The sequence below is a fragment of the Castor canadensis genome, chromosome 5, assembly GCF_047511655.1.
Source record: "Castor canadensis chromosome 5, mCasCan1.hap1v2, whole genome shotgun sequence".
Taxonomy (NCBI): domain Eukaryota; kingdom Metazoa; phylum Chordata; class Mammalia; order Rodentia; family Castoridae; genus Castor; species Castor canadensis.
In genome coordinates, this window is record NC_133390.1 from 48,988,317 (window position 1) to 49,015,511 (window position 27,195).

At 36.9% G+C, this 27,195-nt stretch overlaps 2 protein-coding genes across 9 annotated transcripts in view; one reads left to right on the forward strand and one right to left on the reverse strand.

The window, feature by feature from the left end:
* Col8a1 (collagen type VIII alpha 1 chain) overlaps positions 1 to 27,195 on the forward strand; it is a 543,304-nt gene that overhangs the window by 181,804 nt on the left and 334,305 nt on the right. The gene's annotated exons all lie outside the window — the stretch shown is intronic.
* The window catches only part of Filip1l (filamin A interacting protein 1 like), a 269,654-nt gene that overhangs the window by 4,584 nt on the left and 237,875 nt on the right, over positions 1 to 27,195 (reverse strand). For 5 of the 7 annotated variants that reach the window (XM_020157602.2, XM_020157600.2, XM_020157595.2 and 2 more), the window contains one exon: positions 13,020 to 16,161. In XM_020157602.2, the coding sequence (XP_020013191.2) occupies positions 13,368 to 16,161 (2,794 nt within the window). In that variant the 3' untranslated portion in view covers positions 13,020 to 13,367. Of the gene's footprint in view, positions 1 to 13,019; positions 16,162 to 26,325; positions 26,440 to 27,195 lie in introns of those variants that run through there. The other 2 variants (XM_074072965.1, XM_074072966.1) reach the window with 2 other exon arrangements.

The window sequence follows — 27,195 nt, forward strand, 5'->3', positions numbered from 1 at the left end:
TAGAAATCCACATTTTTAACAAATTCTTAGGGTGATTTATTCTGATGTGAGTGTTCAACACTTTGAGAGCCTCTGCCATAGTTAGTTAAACCTTCCTTCAGTGTAAGATTTATATTTTCTTTTACCTATAACTTTGACCTGCCAAAGCAGGGGTATTTTGGTGGTATGAAAGGCTAGAGTATCCTGGCCTAGTGGTTTCCTGGAAGGATGCTCATAAGAATCATCTGTGGGGTTTTAAAAACCCTACAGATAAATGGAAAAATGAGATTGGTTAAAACTTTTTGAGGAATGGAAGAGTGGGGGATAAAGGAGAATGATGGAGAGGGTGAATTCAACTAGGATATATTGTGAGAACTTTTTTAAACATCACAATATATGCCCAATAAAACAATCATATGATAAAAATAAAAACAAACAAAACAATAAAATAAAAACACTGCAAATGTTCAAGCCTCATGTCCGAACCTGTAACATAGATTGTCTAGGAACAAGATCACGGTTGGAAAATTTTCAATGAGAGCCACAGATGGTTAAATCTGTCTGATAAACTACTTGGCATGGAACACAGTATTGGTGGAGCTTTTTTCTTTTAATAAAGCAACAGTGATATATGTTGGTGAAGAAAATGTGACTTAGTTCGGTGGTTACCTACAGGTAGGTCAAGCTGTCCTCAAATTACTGTGCTCCTATTTCTAAACTGTTGATGCTATAAGTTTTTTATTTTCTTGGTAACTCCGATTTCACTACATAGTTTTCACCTCTAGATGGCAGCAAATGCTAGCTATTTTATTAAGCCAGCCCTACATGTCATTCTCACAAAACTTTAAAAAAAATTACTTTTTCTTTCTTATATGAATTTTTATACTTGGACTCATTTCAGTAGATGAAGTATGGAGTTTTAAAATGTGTCCATTTTTGGATTATTTTAAAAAGCATATCAAATAGCTTCAAGAACCCCCCTGTTGTCCATCTGCCCCACCCCCAAATTTGGAGTGCATATTACAGGAGAAATCCATGCATATGGCTCTTTTAAGACCACACAATGAATGTTGTACTCAGAGGCTCCTGGGTTTCATCAGAAAGCAGATGTCTTGGAGTAGATTGAGCAGTTGGAAAGCTCATTCATAGAAGAAAAGGATTTTTTTTTTTTAAAGATGGTTAACTCAGTTCAGATTAATATTTTGGAATGGATTACAAGTCTGAAAGATAATGAGTTCAATGAGACGGAGGCAGTGGTTCTATCTAGGGAGCAGTGGAAGAAAAAGTATGATTGTTGAATATATTCATTAAATTCTAAAAGTATTGGCCTCTTTTGTCCATTGGTTCAAAAAGAAACCTAGGAATATACATGACTTCTTTGTGGCAGTGAATCATTAGGTGGCAGTGAGCTTTACTGAGCAAAAAAAGTATAGAAACATGCATTGTTTTCAGTTTTATTCAGAGTCTCGATTCTGTAGCTCAGTTTCTATAAGACCCTTATGTTCTTTCAAATTACCATACAGAGCCAACATCTGAAAATATACCAAACAAAATCAGCATTTATTAGGAAGCTATCAGATCCTAGTTAAACAGCTGGAATCAGGATGTTTCCTTTTCTGTTAAGGAAATTAATTTTGTAAGTGCTTTGAACTTTTGGTGATGTATTGGCAACATATTGTGTAAGAAGGCAGTGTTCCTCCTAGAGGGCCTGATTCCAGGGACTGCAGGGTCCTCCATAATACTGTTACTGAGAAGTTCAAGACACCCAAACATCTTGGGTCATTCTGACTTGTAGTCATTGAGGCAGGTGGGGGTTAGGATTCAGGGCTGCCTGACTCCCCTAGAGAACCAGCTGTGGAATGCTTGGTCATTGGTTAAGGCCATATGTTATCAGAATGACAGTATATATATTTTTTTTAGCTTAGTGTTTAATTGGAAAATACATAAGTAATGATGATAAATATGATGATAAGAAGGAGGAAATTTGAAAGTGGAGAAAAAATATCCTTGAGATATTATTGCTTTTATTTCTTTTGTCTTTTTAATTGTTTGGCAAGTCACTGCTAATTTGTGTGTGGGGAGAGGTGGAAATAAAAAATAATCTGGCAGCTAGCCCAAAGTTACATATGCTGCTTTGGCTTTTTTTCTCTTGAGTTTCTTAGAACTTCCCATTATGCAATGGAACTTTATCACTAAAAATTTTAGTTTTATATGGCAAGGGGTCCTTCAAAGGGAAACCCTGTAGTTTATCTCATTACTATTAACCTTAATGAGAAAACATTTGATTTTAAATAGTGTTCCATTGTTGTGATTAATATTAAAGCGTTGTCCAATTTCTGATCTGAAGGATAGAGTAAATTAGTGCCTTTGTTCTATAATGTAATGTGGTTTATGTTTCTACCTAGTCACCTCCCAATCCCTCTTTCTATAGTAATTACATTTTGGGCATAGGGACAGTCTAAAAATAAACATTGAAATATAGTTTTCATATCCTTCCTATCCCAGTACTTGCTAAGCAAGTACCACTTGAGCCACTTCACCATCTTTGGGGATTAAAATTCTTATTTGCAAGTTTTCTTTGGAGAGTAGAGCTATTGTGACAAAGTCCTTCTTCACACATCCAAAGTGCCAAATAAGTGTTATTGTTGTTGTTATTATTTTTACCTTTTTTATGTCTTGATTCCTATTTATTGTTCATAATCCTAACTTACACTTATTTTACCTTTCTTATTTTTACTGCTTTATGCCTTGTTACCTCTATTATTTTTTTATTGGAAACATAATATTAAGTGTAGAAGGCAAAGAAGTTGAAGAAGCAGTGCCAGTTCTTGGACTATATTTCTGATCTCTTTTGGCCTAGAAAACGATTTTTTCTCCATGCTTTTCCTTGCTTGTGACACTGCTTTTTCTGGTTTTTGTTATTTATTCTTTCCTGTTTTTAGAATGAAGCAGTTCTATCCAATCACTTGTAAAGTCCTTTGTGCCTGACATTCTGTGATTCCATGTGAAGAGCAAATACAAGCTAGTTAGGACCACCAGCTATATTTTAAGCTATGTGAGCCTTTTTTGAGCACCTACTATGAGCAGTATTTAAATCTGGAGTAGTGTGTGGCAGTGCTTCTTAAATCGTATATGCTGGATAATGCCCCAGAGATCTTGTTCCCATAGAGCAAATGCCCTGCATTGGATTTGCTAGGTCTAGGATGTAGAAATCTGCAGCGTCCTAGGTGATTCTGATGATTGTTGTTAGTGACTACATTGTGAAAAACATTGATATAAATGTTTAAAAAAATGATTGTTGATTCTTGCTGTCCATGTTACAGTATAGGAGGCATAACAAATTTATCACAAAGCAGAATGAAATGCTGTACTAATAGTACAAAAAAGTGTTTTGGAGACCCAGAGAAAAATTAAAAAATAAGATGGTTTTCCAGAGGAGTGGCACTGAAAGAATGAGTAGGATTTGAATATAAAGAACAAAGGGAAAAGAACATCCCAGTCCTAGAAACAGCCAGCAAAAAAGGGTAAGACAGCCCAATAGTATGTGGGAGGAGAGTAAGCATTGTATTTGGGTGTACAGAGTTTCAAAGGGAGATGAGGCAAGAGATATAGGCCATAGTAACCATTATTTGGGCACTTATTTAGTAATGTAAGTACTGCTTTTTGGGATGCTAGAGATGTAATGATTAGAATCGTATTTATGGTAGAAGTTGGATTAGAGAAGTAATGAATAGAGAGGTAGATTAATTAAAGTACCATCTATGCTAAGGTGTGGATTGAAGGAGTAGTAGCATAAATAAATAAGAAGTACAGAGATCAAAGGAAGAAATAACAATTAGGAGTGGCTAATTGAACCAGGGAAGAAGTGGAGAATGGTTCCCAGATATTGAACCTGGTGATGGACCTTCACCAGAAGTGTGACAAAGACCACTTCAAGAGAGACAGTGTGTAGAGTTGTGGGCACATGCTAAGTCTGAAGTGTAGTTGGGCCTTAGATGTGGAACTGTTGAAATTTTGGAGATGTTACTTTGAGGCTGATCATAGAGAAATGGTTACCATTCAAGTAGATGCGACAGTTCAGGTGAAAAATAAAATTCCTCTTCACTTGCCTCTTCCACATCTCTTTCCCAGAGCCTGAGAAATGGATATTCCTATATTCTTATATTCCTTGCACAAGTCTACCCTATCTTACTAATAAGAGGCCTAGTTTGGAGAACTAGCCCCTATGAAAGAAACAGTGTGTAATGATTGAACCATTGTGCAGGCCATGATTGGTCTGCTTAGGGGACGGAAATCCTGCCTTTTCTTCTAGTGACCTTTTGCTTCCTTTGCTATTGTGTCTGTACTGAGCAGACAAATTACATAAACTTGCACTTTGTGGGGAGATTTTCCACTTCTTGGCACTGAGGTATGCAACAAGGACAGGATGCCCCCCTCAAAGCAAATTTCCTTCCTTATTGGCACTCTGAGAAAAGCCTGGAATAGGGCCATAGTTGATAGATTCGATCTAAAAAGTAATAATAATTATCCATTATTCTTCCTGGTCTTCTCATTGCCCTTCTTCAAACCTAAAATCAGTTACAGAAGCATCTTTATTTTCCAAAGTTTTTGTAATAAATTTGCATTATTATTAAAATCAAGGAAAAATTTTTTGATATTAAATAAGTGGTCTGCTTCTGTATATTGTTATGAGAGGTGATGCCCTTTCCCAAATGATTCCTATCCTGTCTATGACTTCCTCCCCGATGCTTAGAAGAGCTGTCTGTCTCTTATGCCATAGTTCTTTGGAGAATTTGTCACAGTGTTTAATTAACTCCTGTGTATAAAACTATAGTTTTCTGAGGTGTCAAAAGAGACTGATAGGGCTCAGTCTTTCTGAGAACCCTTCTATACAGGGACTTTTCTTTTCCTCTCTGCTTAATATATCTCTGCTCTTTCACTCAAACAGAAAGCTGGATTGATAGCAATGTCTTTAGGCAAAAGCACATTAAAAGGCAGAATAGAAAAAGAACAGCTTCTTTTTTTCTCTTTTTTAGAGAGAAAAAAGCCCCAGAAAACCTACTAATAGGGATGGACACCCACTAATAGGGAAGGACAGGGATGCATTCTTGGTAGGCGGGCGCTGTACCACTTGAACCACTCTGCTCCAATGATGCATTCTTGAGGAATTACCTTGAGTTGTTTGAAGAGTGGCCATGTTGAAGCAGGTTTTTATATACCTTTAATTGTTATGGGTGGGAGACATAGGAGGCCAACTTGAAAATTTTGTTTTGAAATGGCAGTTTTGATTTGGGACACTTCTTAGTCTGCAGTTATTGTAAATACTGAATTAGAAGCAGGATTTGGAGACTGACAAAGTTGAACCTTAACACTGTTCCCTGTAAGCTGGGAAAATACACAATGCTTATTTAAAAAAATTTTTTGGATACTTAGTTTTTCCTTACTACGTTTTGATATTGCTTGAAAAAGGGACTACAACCTAAGAAAAACTTTTAGGTTTCTGCAAAGGGAGAAGTCCCATCAAATGTGGACTAAGTTGGTGGTGCCTGTCTTTGTGGTGCTTGACTTGGTCCTTTTATTGCCTTTTCTGAGGGTCTCTGGTCATTATCAGGATGATGAAGACAGCCCTACCTGCCTATAAGCTCTGATGTCCATTATTGTGATGCTTTTCTCATGGATCATTTTTATTCACTTTGATGCTTTTTCTTTTAGTCATCTTTAAAGCTGATCAGGTACCCATTGATGGCCTGTCCAAAGCTCATTTTTCATGCTTAGCATTTGTGTCCTTTGCTTATAGAATCCTGATTTAAGGTAGAGTAGATACTGACTGCAGTTCTGGTGTTCTCCGAGTAGTCTCCTGATGAGAATGTGAACTTATCTTTGGTCTTGTTTTCCTCCATCTTTGATCCTTAGCACCATCACCAGCTTAGTTTTTCTCATGCCTGTCCATCTGTGTGCAGCTTGGCCTTTCACATTCATTATCTCTTGTTACCCTTAGAGTGGCTCCAGGGAGGCAGGAGGAGTTGGAAGGAGAGACAAATCATTGCTGGCTGTGGTGATCATGGAATGTTTCAGAAGAGGTGAATCTTGAGCCATACTGTTCAGTGTGGGTCTTATTTCACATGATGAGAAATGAAAATTCTATCCATGCAAAGCAGTTGGGAATAGAGCAGCCCTGCATTTGGTTAGGGGCATTCTGAGTGTTCTGGTTGAAGTAGTGAGTTTCTGAGGTGGAGCACCAGGTGGCAATATTAGGCAACCTGTCTTTCACCAGAGGTCATCTAAAGGATTAAATACTGCTTATGATGCTTCCCTTTGCACTGAGGTAGCGTCTTATTATGTTGTCATAGAAAGAGGATGGGACATGAAGGTAGACCTTTGTTCAAATCTCAATTTTGTCACATACACAGAGACCTGGAGCATAAGTCTTGGAGTTTTAAATTAACTCTAAAATTGCAATAATAACTCTTTTAATGGGGTTGTTGTAAAAATGAAATAACAATGTATAAAGGATTCTCTTTTTTTCATGCTACCTCACTAATCAGAGCCTTTCATAGCAACACAGAGTGCTCCCTAGCACTATATTCAAAGATCTTCACAGTCTATCTAGACGAATCCCTTTGAGACTTTCCTGACCCAGCTGTCTCAACTTCAGTCACACTGCACTTCTCCCTCTTTCCCTGTACATTGGGTTTTTGCTCTGTTATCTGCCCCACACCTTTATCTTGTGGGTACCCGTTTGGAATGGAACATCCCTTTGTCCTATCTCTCTATCCCAGGCCTCCTCATCTTCTAGTTGTTGCTCACATCTCATCTGTTTCTCAAACCTAACATGTAAGTCCCAACCCAGCTTGCTACTCCTCCAAACTCCTACAGTACTTACTGTCTGTACACTTCCATGTCTATGTTGTGTAGAAGTGGAACTGGCTTATAGTCAGTTGGTCTGTCTGATTGCATTGGCTTTTAACCAGGGATGATTTTGTTCCCTAGAGAACACTTATGTATACCTGGAGACATTTTTGTCTTAGTTTGGGGACACTATGTGGCATCTAGTAGTTAGGAGCCCAGGATGTTCTTAAACATCCTACCATGAATAGAACATCCCAGCTTCCCCCAACAGAAAATTATTGTACCTAAATTGTCGGTTTTCCTGAGGTTGAAAACTGCTATAATTGGGGGGCGGGTAGCTGATGTGATGAGGATTAAAAGAAATTCATAGAGTCTTAGAGAAGGAAAGATTTTTAGTGACCATCCAGCAATATAACACCTGCAGGTGAGAAAATGAGGAAAGAAAAACCTTTTTCTGAAGGAAAAGAAAGCCATGTTGGTTGTAGCTTTTTTTTGTTTGTTTATGGCCCAGCCTTATTCCCAATAGAATTTTACATGATTATAAAAAGGTGACAAGACTTAAAGATAATCAGAAATTGTTGGAAGTTAGGACCATATATAATTTTAGAAGTCATCAAGTCAAATTCTCTTGTTTCCTGTGGTTTAAGTGATTTGTCCAATGGTTTAGAGCTGACTGGAAAAGACATGAGCTGGAATTTGATCTTCTGTTTGCCTGCCTCTAGTGCGTGCTTCTCCCAAGCACTTCACTTATCTCTTTCTTTATGAAGCCTTGTTAATCTACTGTAGTCCTCCATCTTCAGTTTATTGGTAGAAATGTGACTTTCCACTTAATTAAATGTTGTATGATACTCTTATTTCTTGTCTCATTTCCTTGCTCAGTTTATCAAGGGCAACAAATCTTTTGTCTCCAGTGTTGAGCAGGGACATACACAGTTCAATATGTTGTGATCAGTGGATTGATCTGTTGTGTCCATGTAATGTTTTGAAGAGAAGATATTGCATGCTGAGACATTCACTGAGATGCATGAGTAACACATCCATTAGTAAACCTGCCTTCACCTATCCAGAAAATGAGAAGAGCTTTGTAGGTCTGTAGGGTCTGTATTTATATATTAGTTATTCATACATGATTAACTTTTTAAAAGCAAAACATGTAATCCCAGCTACTTGGGAGGTGGAAATAGGATTGAGACTAGAGGCCAGTCTGGGCAAAACCGAGTTGGGTGTGGTGGCATACACCTATGATCCCTGCTCCTTGGGAGACAAAGTAGAAAGGCAACAATCTGAAGCTTGCTTGGGCGGAAGTGCTAGATACTTATCTGGAAAACAAATATCAAAGCAAATGGACTAGGGATCTTCAAGTGGTAGAGGGTTTGCCTAGTAAGTACAAGATCTTGAGTTCAGTCCTCAGCACTGCAAAAAAAAAAAAAGTTTTTCTCAAACATAACCATATAAAACCAGTTGGCTAAGGGGGATAAAGAGAACTCATTAAAACGAGAAGGCTGGTTTTCAAGCTTTCAAAAGTTTGCTTCAAATAATTAGATAAATTTTATTTATCTTGATTTTCTTGTTTTGTTTCAGTTTTGGTTTTTTGAGACAGAATCTCATTATGTCTGGCCTCAAACTCTTGATCATTTTGCCTCCACCTCCCCAGTTTGCCAATAATTATAACAGAAATTTTTAAATGAGGCCACAAGTAGAGGATTATCCTAGGATGTCTGACTGCAATACCAGGGGTAAGCATGGAGGACATATTTTATGGCAATATTCTAAGCATAATTCCTGACATCCTGATGAAATGTTGGCAGATTCGTAAGTGCTGCCTTTGAACAGTTTTAATTCATTATCAAATTATAAAGTCCTCAAGAGGTGTTAGATAGTTAACTTGCTGGGCCCCCTAAGGATTCCCTACCCTACTGTGTTGCCTTTAGGGGATGCCTGCTCTGATGTATTTGATTGCACAAAAGCTCTTCTTGAATTAGTTTCAAGAGTGGAAAGTGTCCATCATGTAGAAAGAAAAGGGCTTGGAGTTTAATCTAAATGAAAATGAATTTAAAGAGAGTTAGGGTTCAGGAACTTAGTGAACCACTTGTCTTTCTTGCATTTGCTTCACTGTATCTTAAGGTGAATTGGAGTCCTTTGTTTTGGTGTGCTTTGGACCATTTCCAAGAAATGCTACACAGCCTGGGATCTGGGAAAAAAACAGAGTTTTTAAGTGTCGAAAACAGCCTGTTATAGTTCGGTTAAAGATTCAGGCATCTATGCTTTGCTTCAGTAATAAAACCTTCCCACCCAATAAAATGGCAATTTTTTATTGAGCTGTCTAGAAAACCAGAAAATAAGCCCGTTTTCATTCCGGCCTCTAGAGGGCAAAATCACACTTTCTGGGACAGGTGTAATTCATTCTAAGAGGGATGATAGAACACATTTGCCAGTGATATCTATATAGAAAATTTCAAAGTTATGGACTTCCATCTTTAGGATGCAAACCAAGCACAGTATTTTTATTTTGTTGAAATGCTGCTCTAGAGGGCACTGCCAGCAAGAGATGACTGGTTTGATAGCTATGGGAGGAGCTTATATTAACTTGGGGGGGGGCGCGATTCTCATTCAGGTGTCTTGGTTTTACTTTGTGAAACAGTGATCTATGAGAGTGTTTGGTATATGCATTTTGGACTGATTTTTATCTTTTCTTTGGAGACTGCAAAGAAAAACAATTACTTTTGAAAAACAAACTTAGCGATAACAGACATCAAGACATAGGAAACTGGGTCAATGTTTATTTTAAAGGTATTTCCCTACTTTTAAAGGAGACATACTTTGTAAATATTCAATATCAAAGAAACTACAAAAACCATCTCATTTGGAGTTATATTTCAATCAATAAAATTAATAAAATTCTTATAGAGTTTATATTATTCTTGTTATCATCTTGGACAAGTATAAGTTGAGCATTCCTGACAGAAATCTAAGCCAGATATGGTCGTTCAGGTCTGTAATCCCAGCCCTCAGGAGGCTGAGGCAGGAGGATCATGAGTTCTAGGCCAGTTGGGGCTACATAGTGAGATCCTGACTCAAACAAAATATGAAACCTGAAATGCTCTAAAATCTGAACTTTTTGAGTACTTACATGATGCTGCAAGTGGGAAATTCCACACTATAAAACTTTGTCTAAAGCACAAAATTGTCTTAAAATATTATATTAAACTGCCTTCAGGGTAAGTATTCACTGTTTATATGAAACATAAATGAATTTCATGTTTAGATTTGGGTCCCATCCCTGAGATATCCCTTACATTTGTGCAAATATTCCAACACCACCCCCCCCACCCCCTGCCAAAAAAAAATCTGGAACACTTCTGGTCTTGTGTCCCAGATCAGGGTTATTCACAGAACATCTTTTATATGTGTTAGATTTATCTGAAGTAATTCACAGCGTCCTTTTAGTAAGAACCATGATTTTATTTTTGCCAGCATGCCTAAATAACAGTGGCATCCTCCTGGGGAAAGTTTTGCCATTGCTTTTATGGACCTTTGGTTTGTTTGGAGAAAGTGGCTTGCTATATAGCTCAGGGTGGTCTGAAACTACAGATCCTCCTCCTCAGCCTCCCAAGTGCTAGGAATACAGGTGCACACCAGCAGGTCTTTCCTGCTTTTAAATGGAAGAAAGCATATGGCATAATATTCAAATCTGTGCTAGAATGCTACAGCTCTAAAAGTTAATGAGAAATGGGACTATGAGTGAAATGAAATTTGGTTCTGAAGCTAGGACATTGACCAATGAAAGAAAGATAGGAGTTTCTAAGATATTATGTATAAACAATGTATCTTCATTGTGGACTAAAGAATACAGTCCCCTAACTACATATTTATTATGAAGATTATCCATGTGCAGGATATAAGAAACTTTTTAAAATTAAAGACCAAAAATCTAGTATCATTTTATATGTAATTTTATAGAAAAGGGAAGATGTTTTTGCAGGAATTACGACTTCACTATGAACTTTAGTCAAAGACACTTAAACTTCATATGGTTATTAATATGACAGTCTCCTAAAGTTTATTTTGATGCTTATGCTACTTATTACATGGAAAAAAATCCTCCCAGCTGAGGGACTTGTAAAAAAGGTTCAGTGTATTTCCAGTTATATTAGGTTAACCACTTAGGAAGCTTATTTATAGTTAAGATCTGGAACAGATAATGAAATGAGAACTTGTGTGTTATAATCATGAAACAAAGGGAGTGTGTTAACTTTATTGAAAGAATTGCTTTGAGTCACATAAGAAATTGAATCCTTACAAAGTAGGTGGACTCATAAATACAGCCAGAGTTACAAAACTCTGTTACTGGTATGCCTAGTTACTGTGCATGTGGGGCATCCAGTAAGAGCCTTGGGTGATAGGAATCTTTATCTGGTTCTTTCTGACTTGCAAACATGTTGTGTAAGGTTGTGCCATTATGTGACAAAATTGGGAAGTCTTTGTTCTTGAATGCTTTCTAATTTCTGTTGTTCATAATTTTATGACCAGTTGATTGATGGCCCACCAAACATTACATGTATTCTCTTTTGATTATTAACTAGAAAAAGAGCTCATGCCACATTTTCATTATCTACTTTAAAGTGCTAAAATGAACTATGTATTTCTTTCTAGAGTTCTAGCCTAAATTGACTTAATACAGTTTTGAAAAACATTTAGATCATCATGTATTTTGTAATATAGTTGAGTCACTGCTGAGTCTTAAGATAAATGTGCTTAGACAGAAGCTTTCTCATTCATTATCAGCCTCAGTTTCATCCACATTTATTTAATGATGATGCAAGTGCACAGCATTGGTGTTGCGGTTCATCACTATGGAAGTGTTTCTGTCAACAGATCCTTGCTTTGCTGTCATGAAATTGATTTTTCAGGGCAAATGAAGATAATTGTGAAAGCTTTCTTTTACTCTTGAAAGGTCTTCACAGTTAGCCTGAACCTCTAGATGAATTGTGTTTAAAATCAATAATTGGCGATAAAATTGACCACACTAACAGTTAAGAAACTGGAAAAGGGAAAATGATGATAAGCAACTTTGAAATCATCTTTATGGAATGTGACTGGGGAGCAGATTCACAATTTAAAATGTTCCTCTTAACAGGGGCAGAATAGTTTCTGCTGGGTAGCGAGGTGTGTAGGGGGGGTAAGGGAGTGGGCGGGGGGGGGAGGGGGGAAAATGACCCAAACATTGTATGCACATATGAATAAAATAAAAATTAAAAAAAAATGTTCCTCTTAAAGCTTCTCTCTGCTCAAAAGTATGGATTATGCCTAAGGAATCCAGGAACTAGGTATCAGAATTTCTAGGAAGCTTGGCTGAGTTTTTCTTACCTACCTTGTAAATGGTATAACAGTAACAGAAGAAATTCACAGTATATTATTTGCCCCTGCAGATATAATGCAACTTTTTGTTTGTGTTCATAATTATCTTTGGCTTTTATTTGCTTGTCTAGAGGCTTTTTTTTTTTTTTAACATACAGATTAGTCAATCTGTAATAAGCAGGGTAGGGTAGCTTCTACATTAAGTAATCTAAACTATTTTTAGAACCACATAGGAAAAAGGAACAAGAACGATACTTTGGTTTTGAAGCAGAGTGTTCAAAAGATTATGTCATAGTGGCTGCTTCCAGATTTGGATGTAATATGTGTCTTATGGAAATTTCAGGGTGGGGTAAAAATATAGTCAGCTCTTGATTATCAAGGTAACTTGTATTTTCAAATGTACTTTCTGGCTTTATGTCACATTTCAAAGCTTTTTACATTTCCCATCAGCTTATTGTGTGTTCATTAAAAACAAATTAGTTAATACTATTTTACTCTATTATTATCAGTTAACATTTACTAACACCCTAATACATGCTAAACACTGTGTTGATCAACAGGAATGTTGATATATATCTACAAATGATCTTAAGTTGGTCCTGAGATATTTTATGGTTTATGGCTCATTTTGAAGTCACAGAAATGTAAATTTTTATTTATTTAGGCCACTTTGTCCTCCTTTAATATGTGATCAGAAGTTGTCTGTAAATGAGAAGTAGGTCTTATTTATTTTTTAGGAAGAATTAATAGGCATTATAAATGGGAAATAAAATTATATTGGACATGCAAATGTATGACACAAAATAACCAAATGAAAATTCTGCAAGCAGTGGTAAAAATAACAAAATATTTACTGCTTTATAGTGTTAAAGTATTTCACCAAGACAAATTGCAGTCAAATTAAAGTGAGTTATGGAAAATGAAATACACAAAAATGTATTTATACAAGTGCAGACTAAATATTTTCCATACAGTTATGTAAATTAAAAGATATACAGTAAGTGCACACTTGATAGGACTATGCAGGCAACAGTTAGTTTCAGATACTCTTGTATAGTTCATGCAGAAACCTTCCCAAAGTACAAGTTCAGTCAGTCGTTTGGGGGATTTGGAGGGATGATTTAAAAAGGATTGAGTTTCTTGCAAGATTATCAGTATAGACTAGATGAGGGTGAAGGTGATCAGTTATATATATTACTTACTGTAATTTGTGGTTGTCGAGGAAGAGGTGTGGCTGTTGGTGTGATAGTAATACTGCTGGTGACTTTACTGGTTGTTTTGTTTAGTGCCCCATTAGTTAAGCCTTGAGTTCGGTTATCCTGCAGTGGGGTTGAAGGGCTGGCAGGTCTCACGGGACTGGCCACAGCTTGCATGTAAGGACTTCCTAAGTGAATGTGGATTTTATTATCCTCAGTAGTTATCACACTTGAGCTATTACTATTTGAACGCTGAAACTGCCATGATGACTGCCCGTCTGGGGAGACTCTGAAAATTGCATGCTTGGAACTGATTTCTATTGGCTCTGGGGAGCGTCTGTGCTCAGGAGAGCTAGCTGAACCAGTCATAGCCAAAACCTGAATTGGTGACATTGTCCTTTCTGGAGTTATAGAACCACAGGACTCTGGAGTGTGTGCTGTGGCAAAGGTTGCCATGGTAACTGGGGACATAGTTTGTTCCAAATTCATGAGGCTTTCGGTAGAGGTTTTGGACTTCATTGGTGTTATGGAGGCATTTTGGAGAATGGTTATCCTCTGCTTTGGGGTTCCACAGTTTGGTATCACTGCAGTGCTCGTGTAAGAGTGAGAGCTCTCTGTGGTTGGACTTGTGATTTCAAGAGTGGCTGTGTTTTGGACATGGTCAGGAGTAACCTTAATATGAAGTGGCTGCCCAGGTGTATGGCTTAGAACTAGATCTCCAGGTTGCACAAAGTTGCAATTGGATTTAGTTTGTATTTTTCCATTCTGAGGATGGCCTTCCTTGGATTTCATCCAAGGAATCCATAGCTTCCTGTTCACAGTAAGAGGAGCAGGTGAGTTGCATTTGAAGGACAGTATAGTCTCCTCCTCACTAGGGTCCTCATCCTGGTCCTCACTCTCATATAACTGACCATTGATGACTGTTTGTTCCAGGGGAATGAGACTCTTGTAGTCTGGCGGTTCATTGTCTACTGCTTCTGTTTGAACTTCTTTAGAAAATACTTGAGGGTCAGAGATTCTTCTACCATTGAGACTAGGTCGGAGACTTTTACTAAAATGTCTATACCTCTCTAACTCTTTAGTGAGGTTTTCAATCTCTCTTCCCAAATCTCTGTTCCTGTTTTCTTGCTGATTTAGTTTCTTTTGCAAAATTGAGTGATCTCCCTGGAGATGACATATTAGGTCCTCCGTTGCCATGTATTCATGAATTTTCTCTTTTAATGCATCCACTTCTCTTGAGAGATGCCCTGATTTAGTTTCTTCTTCTTGAAGCCTTTTGAAAAGCCATTGTTCATGGCTGGACTCTGCCTTTTCTACTAATTTATACTTGGCAAGTTCCATTTTAACATGTTCCAGCTCTTCAGACAAAAATTGAGCTTTGTCACGTTCATTAGCATACCTTCGTTCTAGAGTCTCATACTCATCTTCTGTTTTCATGAGGTCATCCTCAATAGCTTTCATATCCTTTAACTTCAGTTTCAGTCTTTCCACTTCTTGAGAGAGCTCTTTAATCTTATTGTTTTCTTGGTGTAATGCTGTTGTGGATTTACCAGAGTCTTGATTTAATTTGTTTTTTACAAAATCTTTCTCAGTTGCTTCCAATGAGTGAAGCCTGTTTTTCAACATGTTAACTTTTGACAAGAGATCATTTCCTTTTTCTTCTTCTGCTTTCAGTTTATTTTTTAGATCATCTCTCTCCTTGGTTACATTGTACATCTTTTCTTCCACATCAGTTTTGGACTTGAGTGCTCTTTTAGTTTCTTCAATTAACTTCTCAGTAACTGTGGTTACTTTATTTTGTTCCACTTGAAGTTGAGAAGAAGCAGCTTGCAACTTATCTTCAGTTTGTTTTAATTTTTCGCTCATTGTTTTACGTTCATCTACAAGCATCACAGTTAATGTTTTGAGTTTAGTTAAATCCTCCTTTAGGGTGAATTCTGTCTTTTCCAGTCGAATTTCAATGGCTTCTAGCTCTTTGATCCTTCCTTTTAAACTCTCCAGTTCTTGAGACAAGTGCTTTGTGGTCATCCTTTCTTTTTCTAAATTGCATTTCAGAGAGTAGCATTCTTGTTTGCTTTTGTTGAAAGCATCTTCTAATTTTTCAAGAGCCATAATCCTTTTATTAAGTTTTTCAACCTCTAGCTTGAAGTCTTTACTTTGTGCTGTTTCCTTTTCAAGCCTTTTATTGAGATCTCTGCATTGTTCCTCCATTTTAATGAGCTCTTCATCTTTCCCTTCCATATCTAGCACGCGCTTCCTGAGTTCCTCCACCTCAGTCATGATACCAGCGTTTCCATATTCTCCCTTGTTGATTTTTTCTTTCATATCTTGCAGCTCCTCTTCTGCTTTTCGTAAAGACCTGTTTGTCTCTTCTAACTCATCAATTTGCCGGCTGAGTGCTGTCAGCTTTTGTCGGAGTTGGCGATTTTGACTGTCCTCGTTGGTGAGCTTCGCCATAACTATTTCTTGGTTCTGATGAAACTTTGTGGTCTGTGTTTGCAGTTCCTTCTCTAGTCTGGTTGCCTTCTGCTTTTCCTTCTGAAACCTGGCTTCAGCAAGGGCTAGTTTAGCCTGTGTTTCCTTTGCACTTGTGGTCAGGTTTTGGATTTTCTGTCTTTGAAGGGCGAGCTGAGCTGTCAGCCTTTGTTGCTCATCCACCACCATCAAAGCAAAAGACTTCAGCTTGGTCAACTCCTCTTTCAGGGCAGTGACCCTCTTCTCCTTCTCTTGTTCTTTCTTCTCCTGGGACTCAGTTTCTTGATCAATCAGCTTCTTTAATCTGGAAAATACAAGAGTGCATTCTGTTTTGCAATTGGTGCTTTACTAACTCATCATCTAATGATTAAATACCTTTGTAATTTAGAAAGATTGTGTCAGTTCATAGAGAATATGAAAAGGAGTTTCTGAATTTGATTTGGGAGGAGAATATTTATACACTGATATCTTGCTTTTTTATTTGACTATCACTAATGATTTTAATTGCAGTTCACCAGGAGCCTTAGTAGAAAAGGAAAGTCAAGAATATTTGTTTCAAATTGTATAACAAAAATCAGTGGGTATTCTAACCCAAAGTCTGTGAAAATACAAGTTCAGGCTTGAGATTAAGTTAGCCCTGGCTTCAAAACTTCAAGTAAGTAAGGTCCTACCCTTACCAGGTAATTAACTTTGTAGTTTTGTAACATCTCTATGAGTCTTGATTTCTTTATATGAAAAAAGTGCAATAATTGTATTTACTTCAGGGGCTTTTTGTGAAAATTAAATGAGGTAATTAATCCTGACATGTGGTAAACATTTGATGTGTTACTGTTGTTGATTTTTTTTTAATTAGTTACTGTTATATTTACTAAATGGGTTGTTTGAGCCATTAAAATGTGTGCTATATGACTACTTGATGTTCAACTCACAGTTTTTGTTTGTTTGTTTGTTTTACAATACTAGGGATTAAAATCAGGGCCTCATGCAAGCTAGGCAAGTGTTCTACCACTTAAGATATGCCCCCAGCCCCTGATTCTCAGTTAATATAAAATTTTGTTCATAGTGTTTAGAATTCTGCCTGTTAAAAGTTGATTTGAACTAACATGATACTGTCCTAGAAACCAATTCATGTGTATCTTTGTATAGTTATTGAGTTATTGAATTTGAGGGCAGTACTTGGGTTTTGAACTCAGGTCTTTGCTGATTGACAGTTAAATGAGGGGAACTGAGGAGTATCTGAGGGTGGGGAGGTTTGGAGTTTTCATAATATATAGGAAGAGCAAGGAGGAGCAGGCAGCTTATGGATAAGAATCTCATACTAGAAATGATGGTGAAACTCTATTAGGAACATAATGAGTCCCTCTTAAATGATGACTCCATTATTATGTGCTATTTTTTCTTTTATATTTTAAATCTGTCTGCCTAACAGGAGGATATTTTACATACAGAAACTATCTCTTCCACATACTCCTGTACTTCTGTAGTGAGGTTGAAGTTTTAAACTTGTGGCACTCTTAATTATACTGAGAATGGGCTGATTATAGAGGATGTAATAACAGCTCTTGTTACACAGAAACTAAAATAGAAAGGAGTCCCTGACTACTAAAAGACTTGGCATGGATGAAAATATAAATACTTGCTCTCTGATCAAGCCTGAAGAGTTCACAATATGTTAATAAATATTTTCTGTTAGGAATGAATTAATTCCAGTGCATCTTCCATGCTTGTCACAGAACTTTTTGAGAGTACTTTTTAAAAAGAAACTAATTTGGGGTAGTCTTGGAAATATAGACTTCTTCTTTTTGAGATTCTAATATGTGCTTTTCTGTAATTACACTACACAGAAGAAACATGTTTAAAATAACTACATAATGTAAGAAATCCCAAACTTTTTTGTGGGAAGTTGTGGGAAGGATCCATTTTTGTTTTTCCTGTTTTGAGTACCTGACAGAGGCTGGCTCAAGGGTTGTGGCCTGTGAAATTCAGAAGTGGCTGGGTTGGGGCTGATGATGAGCTCATCCATGGTCTTGGCAAGAGGCTTGTACATAGCTTCTGCCTTTCCCTACTCCCTACTTGAGACTCCTGGGAGGATGAAAAGCGAAACATGGCAGCTTTGTCTGTCCTGAATGGTTGTGGAGCTCTGCAACCCATGGCAGAGTCCATGAGTAAACTGCTTTGGTGGTGAAATAATTAACAGAAACTTGGCAGCATGCTTCTTCCTTCTACCTTAGTAACAGAATTGTGTTTAATGGTGTTGACAATGCATTGAGCATACCCTCAGTTCAATATTTTTCCCCTGTGCAGCATAGTTGTTATAGTTTCATTAAGAAAACAGTTTCACAAAAACTCTTCAAGATTTCTTTTCATCTTATTAAATAATAGCATGTGCTATTTCAATTTCTATGAGAAGGGGATGTGGTTTTTTAAGGACATGAAGGAGGAAGATTGTTTTGCAGTATAATGAAAGCCTTAAAATGGATGTTGGTTAATGAATCTTGGCAGTTCTAGTAACTAGCGAAAAAAGGTTTTGAGAAAGTTTCAGTTGTTTCTGTTGTGTTCACTGTTTTTGGCAGCAAGCATGATGCATCTTTTTCAGCATGGTGCAAGTGTGATATATTTTTTTAATGGTTTTTGTAACTGGCTGGCATCCCCATCTGCTCCCTAAGCTCCACCTTTCAAAGTAAGCACATAAAACTGAAGATTTGAGTGCATTTACTTCATTTCCCTACTCCTTGTTTCCCAATAACTTGCTATTGCACTGAGCCACTCCCATGAACATACCATGGGATAGTCTGCGAAAGCCTGTCAGGAAGGGAAATAGTTTATTTGCAGAAAACTTATAACTTGGGCCGTGGAAGCTCATAACCAGGAGCCAGTGAGTCCTGAGGGCAGGAGGACCTGATGAAAACTTTTCAGTCAGTTGGCTACAATATTACATGCTGTGTGGTTATGTACATGTGTGTGTGAGAGACTGGTTATGACATGGCATTTGAAGGAATTAGTGCTTCTGATAGTGGTGAATGGGCTTATGCAAAGTCACTATTTCTTGACATCTTGACATATCTAGGAGCATCTGAGATTAGTTTATGGTCTTCAAGAGATGAGAAGGATGTCAGGTTGAGGCTCTTAAGTCTAGCTCCCTTCTTCAAGTAGGAATAGATTTTAGACAAAATAGTAACAACTTTTTGCTGCCTTTCTTTTTCTTGGCATATTAACAGGTTTTCGGCATTGGTATTCTGACTAACTGTGTATATGTCAGTACAGATTATAATGGACTCTGGTTTAGTTAGCAAAAACAGATAAATGATTTTGAGAATTTTTAATCAGAGTTCTCATAATTTTTAAGGTAGCACCCCTTGAGATACAGAATTCCACAAATCTGAAATTCTTCCCGTCAGAGCTGTGCATTCATATTATGATTCCTTTTTCCTTAATAATTCCAATTAATATGCCTTTATGCAGGGATGTTATGTAATTTATGTCAGGGTTTCTCCAACCTTAGTGCTGTTGACATTTGGGCCATCTTGTATAAGATATTTAGCAGCATCCTACAATTATGACAACTAAAAATGTCTCCAGACATTGTGTGTGTGTGTGTATGTTCATGGTCATGTATGTATGCTAGTCTATCATTAGAAGTTAGACAACAACTCAACTTTTATTTTAGCAGGTGCATCTAGTGATTTTATCTTTCTGCTCTAATGGCCTGTTCTTTACTAGTACTTCTCATGGTGCAGTAAACATTTAAATCACCCAAGAATCTTGTTAAATTCCAAATTCCAAATCAGTAGCTCTGGGGTGGGCCTCATAATTTGCATTTTAACAAGCTCTCAGATGATGTCAGGTCTGCTGGCTCTTGGACTGACTATGGGTAGCAAGGCTTTCTTATTTATATGTCAGCTGTCTACTAGAAGTGGAAATCTCAGGTTCAGGAAGGTCAGGAAGGAGCAAAGCCTGTGCTGTTTCCTCTATCACATTGCCTGTTCAACCAAAAACACAAAGACTACATACATGGTGTCTTTATCAAAGAATACTCTCTGAGTAGAGAAACTGTCAACCTAAGGAAAAATTCTCATTTGTCATTGCTTTGAATTCTTTTTTTGTTTATATTTCTGAAGACCAGTGGTTTGCAAATGTCTGGTCTTTTATCTCCTAAAAGAATTTTTTGAAAGTAGGAACACCTTCACACATTTTAAAGCTACCACCTACATTTTTTAATTCAAGGTTTAAATAGTTTCAAAAGATAAAAACTCCTCTAACAAATCAGATAGCCAAATCAGTCATTCACCTTAATAATATTAGCTTAAGTAAATGTGTAATACACATCTCTCTGGCATCTATTTCACTTCTGAAAGAGATGAGACACAGAAACTTGCCCAGAGTCTCTAGATGAAGACCAGGCAGTGCTCCATCCAGTGATTGTGTCTTGAAGCTGATGCTGATTCTGTGCTCTCCTGAGATTCTTCTAGAATAAGATTTCCTATAGTTGTCCCTTTAGTGACATAGATAGGTTTCAACCGTTGCTAAGAATGGCTAAGCAAGAAGGCTATTTTGAAAGGGCATAGGAAAGGAGAACTCATAGAACATAAGCACTTTTCTAACAGACCAGTTTTGGAAACAATATGTATGTATGTGTGAAATGCAGACACAGATAATGATTCCCTTAGAGCTCTCCATGGTTATACTCCCACAAATCTTTGTGTACCCTCAGGTGTATGTGTACCTTAGTTTGAAGACTACTGTCTTGGAGTATTCTTATTCATGTACAAGTACTAACACTATAAGATTATAGGAACATTCACCTGATCCTGTCCAATAAAAACAGGTTGTAGAAGCTGGTTTAATGGACAGAATTGTGAGATAATTAAATCCAACTGTCTTAAAACAATGTTTTATTACAGACTTTCTTTAGAGGTTTTTTTTTATTATTATGGCTTAGTATTGTTACAACTTACTGTGGTTTATCACTATTATATGCCATGCTAGTTACTTGTATTTTTTTTTTAATGTTCTTTGGTTCCCAACCTTAATGGTGGCTCTTCAATACAAATTACATATTTAGAGTGTCTGTTTCAGTTTTTATTTACAGGCACATATATTAGCACACATGTGCATATATTTTATCTCCTGTGTGAGACACTGAGTGTTAGTAATACACAGCATATAATATACATATGAAACAGATGGTGTGTCTAAATGCTGTAATGCCAATCAGACCCGTAAGAATTTATATTAGTTCTCACCACTTTTGATTTTGTCTTATTTATGTACATATCACAATCAACCCTACTAAAACAAAAACTTCTTGAATAGAACACATATCTGAATGATTCATTTGTATCTTCTACAATGTCTACCAAAAAATCCCTTGGAGGAAACCAAATGAGTGGTTTTTTTTTGAATGAATGAAAAAAAACCCTTCTATAGAAAATACTGCAGCATTGTTCTAAGCAGTTTCATTCATTTTTAAGGAAGATTCTTTAGTGAATGTGGGTGGTTTTAGGCATTTAAGAAAATGAGGTATAAATAAGTTTCCTGCCAATGTTCTTTAAATACATTGCTTATATTTCATAGTTGTGGAGCCTGTGGAAGGAATCAAGACTGCTACAACCACTTCTCTCTTCCTTCAGATCCCTGCATTAAAACCCTTATGTGCTTGCTTGTTTAAGGAGAACAGGGGTAGTTGGCAAATATTGATATGTTAGCTTATTACTATCTTTTAATTATTTCAACTCTGCAAACAAAGAAGTGGTTCTTTTATTTTTGTCTCACAGTCCAGAGCTCTGCTAGATAAATATGTTTATTACAAAAGCAGCATTACATCAGTAACAAAAGAAACTGAAAAGGAAATACTTAAAATCTGACCACCTTGACCCATCAGTTATGTCTGTACATTTGCAAATGGTTTTCCAGTTTTCACACAACTGGCCTGTACAGATAATTGGTCTATCAAACAATAGAACCCATTCATTAAGCCATTAATGACACTATGTTATTTGTATTAGCTGCAGAAATCAGTAGTGATAGTGATAATAGTGCATAACTTCAGTCAGCTTGATTTCTCATCTGTCATTTTAGAGAGGAATGCTCTACTGTATTTAGGATGTGAATTTTGAATTTAAACTTTTTGATGTTTTGAATATGGCAAGATTTATGTTCATTTAATTTATAAAACAACAAAGCTCTGTATACTAGGACTATAATCAGGTGAACAGAGAAGGGACGATCTTGTTCTCAGAGTTTTTACAGTTAGGAAAGAGTGACGTAGTTGTGCAGCACAATTCAATAAAGACTTCATAGCAGTTCTCAATCTTTTAGGCCTGATGACCTCTTTATACTCTAAAATTGTTGAGGACTGTATAAAGAAGAGCTTTTGAGTGTGTGGCTTATATTTGTCAGTGTTTACTATATTAGAAATTCAAAGTAGGATTTTTCAAAAATTCATTTATTCATTAAAAATAAACCATTATGTTAAAATGAAGATTTTTATGAAAAATTCAGTTAGAAGAGTTGCATCATCTAACATTTTTGCAAACTAATGTCTGGCTTAGTTGAAGCAGCTGGATCCTCAGATCTGTTTCACATATTCCATCAGCTGCCATAGCAATGATGTGATCACATGTTAAGTAGCCTCTGGAAAGCTCCTTGTATACTTCTGAGAAAATAGAGCCCAAAAGGATGTGCTGTTATGACGATAATTTTGACCTCACAGGTGTCTTGAAGGAGGCTGCATTTTGGGAACCTTTGCTCTAGATGACAGGAGAAATGCAATGGCTAACATATCTTTCTCTGGAAAAGCCTCTGTTTTGGGCTGTCACTCTGCTTCTTCAAGTTATCACTGGTCATCCCTTTGTTTCATCATGATGAAATCCCCAGATCCACTGGCTTAGGCAATGCTTTGATGATTCCATTATTAATAAATCCATTTGTTCACTGTCCTTCATAAACAGATGGAAGATTCAAATTTCCTCTTCCCTACTCCATAGAACTATCTCCATAATTTTGTTGAAACTGCAATTTGAAATGGGCATGGAAACCAACCACCGAGTCACCAGGTTTTTAAAAGGAGTTCATTCATAGTGCAGTTCAGCTGACATTTAATGTTTATTTATTTAATTACTTTTTTATTTATGGCAGTACCAAAATTGAATTCAGGGCCTTGCACTTGCCTTACCTCCAGTACTTTCGCTTTGTTTTTCATAGAGTCTTGAGCTTTTGCGCAAGCCAGTCTAGACCATAATCCTCCTACCTCCTCCTTCTGAGTAGCTGGGACTACAGGCATGTATCATCACACTTGGTTTATTATTTTGCTCTTGGATCAGCCTCAAACCATGATCCTCCTATCTCTGTCTCTTCAGTAGATGGGATTGTAGATGGTGAACACCATGTCTGGCATAATTGATTTCAAATATTTATAGAATGAATACAGTGAGCTCCTACTGTGTGCAAGTACTATGTCCTACTACTGTATGCTTATTTTGTCAGGTTTTTTCTTTCAAAACCTGTCATATACTTGCACAGATCAATCTGGTTATAACTTATCTCCCATTCACAACATATAGAATGATGATAACAAAACTTGTTTGGTCTTTTCTTAAGATGTTCATTAGAAATAATATAACTTATATCTTAGTCCTAAGTATGTAACTTCATTTTGATGGTTTTCGATTCTTGTATTTGTTCTCATTACTCTAGAGTTAGTTTAATGCATTACTTTTTCTTCCTGATTTAACATGCTGATTACTAAGCAGTAAACTACATACATTACACTGCTTTATTTATCTTTATACCTGCATTCATGGCTAGATTCTGATAGCCTGGTTATGATTATATCCCACTTTATCTCTTCAGCAATTTTTGTTTAGTGGGTAATTCTAATTGTTGCGTTGTACTGACAATTGCTATGTTTATTGCTGAACAACTGGAGTTCTAGCAGTTTGAAGAATAATCACGTGGAATTTATTGGAAAGCTTCTTTAATTTGAGATAAGGTTTTAGTAATCAAGCCTGTAACTTGTTCTGCTACTTGGTTTTTCAATGGGACTTTTCACTGTTTAGTCTAATTTTTAGGAGCACTCATAAAGATAGTTACGGCTAAGTATTGTGGGTAAGCTCCATTTTTTTATTTATCTCAGAAGTCAACTTTTTTTTTTTTTTAAATTACAGCTACATAATTTTTTACACCATAGCTATAATGTAATGTTTGATTCATTTGACTTGGTCAGCAGAAGTGTTACTCCGAGAATAAAAACACTTTTTTTTGGCATCTGTTAGCAAAGTTTGAGTGTACATCTATCGTTGTCTGCTTTATGTCCTTGTTACTGAAGATACTGTCATCATCATTGAGATAATTTAGAAACACCATAAGTGGGTCGAGATTCAGCAAGCTGGGTTACTATTTTCCTTCATTGTGAAACAAAAATTAGACCATGATGGAGGAAGGTTTAGTTTGGTCTCAGAGGAATATATAGTTAAAATGGGTTAAGATTTGAACAACCTTGTTTGACTCTCCAGAGGTCAGGGGAAGTAAAATAAGATGCAAATAGACAAATAACTCATTAATTATAAGGAACTTGGTAGTCTTTAGTACATAAACAGTATTCTGAGAGGAGATTATGAATGCTCAAATTGAGTAGAGTGAGATTGGGGCAAATACATCTCTCATAAGAGGTGAGAAAAGAACAAAGTAATTGAGACAAAGGGTCCTCTAAAATGATAAACTGCTGGAAAGTCAAAGACTAGAGTATAGAGCTTAAGGAGTCTAGCATCCACAAGAATAATCTTTCACCTTGACACCAAAGGAAGTACCTGTGGAGTCTGGGCTAGGAAAGTCACTCTGCATGCTCTGATCCTAGGGCCAAGCAGAGAGTTGAAAAAGTGCATTGGCTGGGCCTTGGAGAGGAAACCAGAACAGGGGAATGAGAATACCATATTGGGTGTTAGCATAAGTAAATCTCTACCAGGATAATTACTTAGTGTCTGAATCATGTGCTGTCCATTTTTCTGCTATATTGTAAAGGGACTTTCTAATCAAATCTTTGGGTGATAGATGTTCACTTAATACCATGAATGTGAGCTGGGGTGTAGCTTAAGAGTACAGTCCTTGTCTTTGTAATATATGAGGCCCTGGTTTCGATCCCCATCATTACAAAGTTTTGGTTTTTTTTTAATTTAAATATCACAATGTTGTGTCTTCCCCATTTCCATTTCAATTTTTTCATACTAAAATATCTGCTCAGATTTTTCTTCTTGTAATTTAGTCAGATGAATTTTTTTCCCAGGTGTCAAGAAGTAACTTAAAAAAAAATACTGTGAATACACTACTATGCTAAATAGAGAGCCTACCTACTTTAGGGGTTTTCCTTTCTCCTTTTACCCCTCTCCCCTCAACTGAGTTTTTAAATTATTTGGCAGATTTCCTCAGATAACAGTTTTTTCTTTTCCAGACTTGGAAAATGAGCCTATCTTTGAACAGATTGAAACTTTAGGAACTAGTCAGACTAAGCTTCAGGTGCATGTTTCCCTGATCCTTCAAGGTCTGCTTGGGGCTACCACAGTTCCAATGCCTGGCTGCCCTGTCCTCTAGGAAGAAGCATTTTTAAAAAGCAGCTCACGTGATACCTTGGATTATTACAAATGTGTGTGTTCCTGTATTCCTAATAGTGCCTTCTGGTACCTTACATGCAGAGCCACTTCTAAATGTCAGATGATAATGGAGCTATTGTGGCTTGTGCTCAGGTTCCTAACACTGTGATTGTTTCTCCTATTCCTTTCTCCACCTTTCTGAGGCTTACTTTGTACTGCTTGTGATTTGTGTTTGTCTTACAATGATCACTTTCTTTAGGATAGGGCTGATGTTCTCCCTTCTGCCCTAACAGTAGATAGAAACAGTGCAGGTGACTAAGGGACAAAAGGCAGGCGGATGATTGATGGGAAGTATGTACCCTGACCAGCACCAAAGCACTGAGGGAAAAAGGGCAGTGAAATACTGCAGGTGGCAGGGATAGTGCAACCTGATAAATTCAGATCCTGGAGTTTGGCTTCTAGTGTGTGTAACTTGAGCAAGCAATTTAACCTTTACAAATCTCATTTATCTTCATCTCTATGGACAATACAGGTTGTGGGAGTGACTCTGAATAGTAGAGCACCTGCCTAGCAAGCACAAGGCCTTGAGTTCAAACCCAGTACCATCAAAATGGGGGAAAAAACAATAAAGACTTCCTTCATAGGATTAAGTAAAAAAGAATCCATACAAAAGCCCTTAACATACTAGAACTAGGATGGAGACTATTAAGAGAATACATTTTACATGTTCAAACCACAAAAAAATGGCCACTATGTAAGGTGATGGGTATATTAATTAGCTTGATTTCACCACTCAACATATATAGCAAAATACATTGTATACTATAAATACACAGTTTTCAATTTAAAAAGATTTTAAAATAAATAAAAGTGTACTTGCTTACCACATAGGAAAAAAAAAGTAGTAGTAGGATGGTGAGACAACACAGTAGAGTAGCTCAGTCACAGTGGTCTGTGCTAACAGGTGCCACCTCGGGGAGGAATAGTCAACATTCACGCTGCAGTGAAAGATAAGACTATATAATTTGTTTTCTATTATTTACCTTCATGTAGTTCATAGATCTTTTAAACTATTCTCAATGCTAGCTATAGTGATTATTATTTTAGGACAGGGCTTGTTTGATCTTAGCCTTTGCGTTATGGCATTTGGGGTTGAGTAAGTCTGTTGTGAGGCTCTTGTGTGCATTGTAGGATGTTTAGCTGCATCCGTGGCTCTACCTCCTAACTGCCAGAAGTAACCAAAAAATGTCTCCAAACATTGCAGATGTCCCCAGGGTGGAGGTAGGTCAAAATTATGTCTTGGTTAAGAATCACCACTTTAGGGTATAGTTAATTTTGGGGAAAACTTCTGTTGTTCTTCTTGTATTATCTCTGGCATTCATAACTCTTCATTATCTGCTGCTCAAATGTGTTAGAGGTCAGCCACATTTTTCTTTTTTTGTTCATAGATCTGCTCCATAGCTCTTCTCTCTTGGTGGAAGAAAATGATGCTTTGAATGTGCAATATCCAGTGAAATACCAGCATACCAAAATAGATGCTAATAGCTTACCTTCCCAAAGCCTTTCTGATGTTCTGCTCATCTTACATTTGTCCTTGAATGTAAACATGCACTTCCTCTACTGGGTTCACTTACCCTCTTTGGGAATTGAAGGCAAGGTAGGCTTACTGCTTGGGGACAGATCTGAAGGGAACAAACTTTTTTTCCATTTTTCTGTACACTCCTGCTGGGCTTGGTTTCCATGGTTAAAAAAAA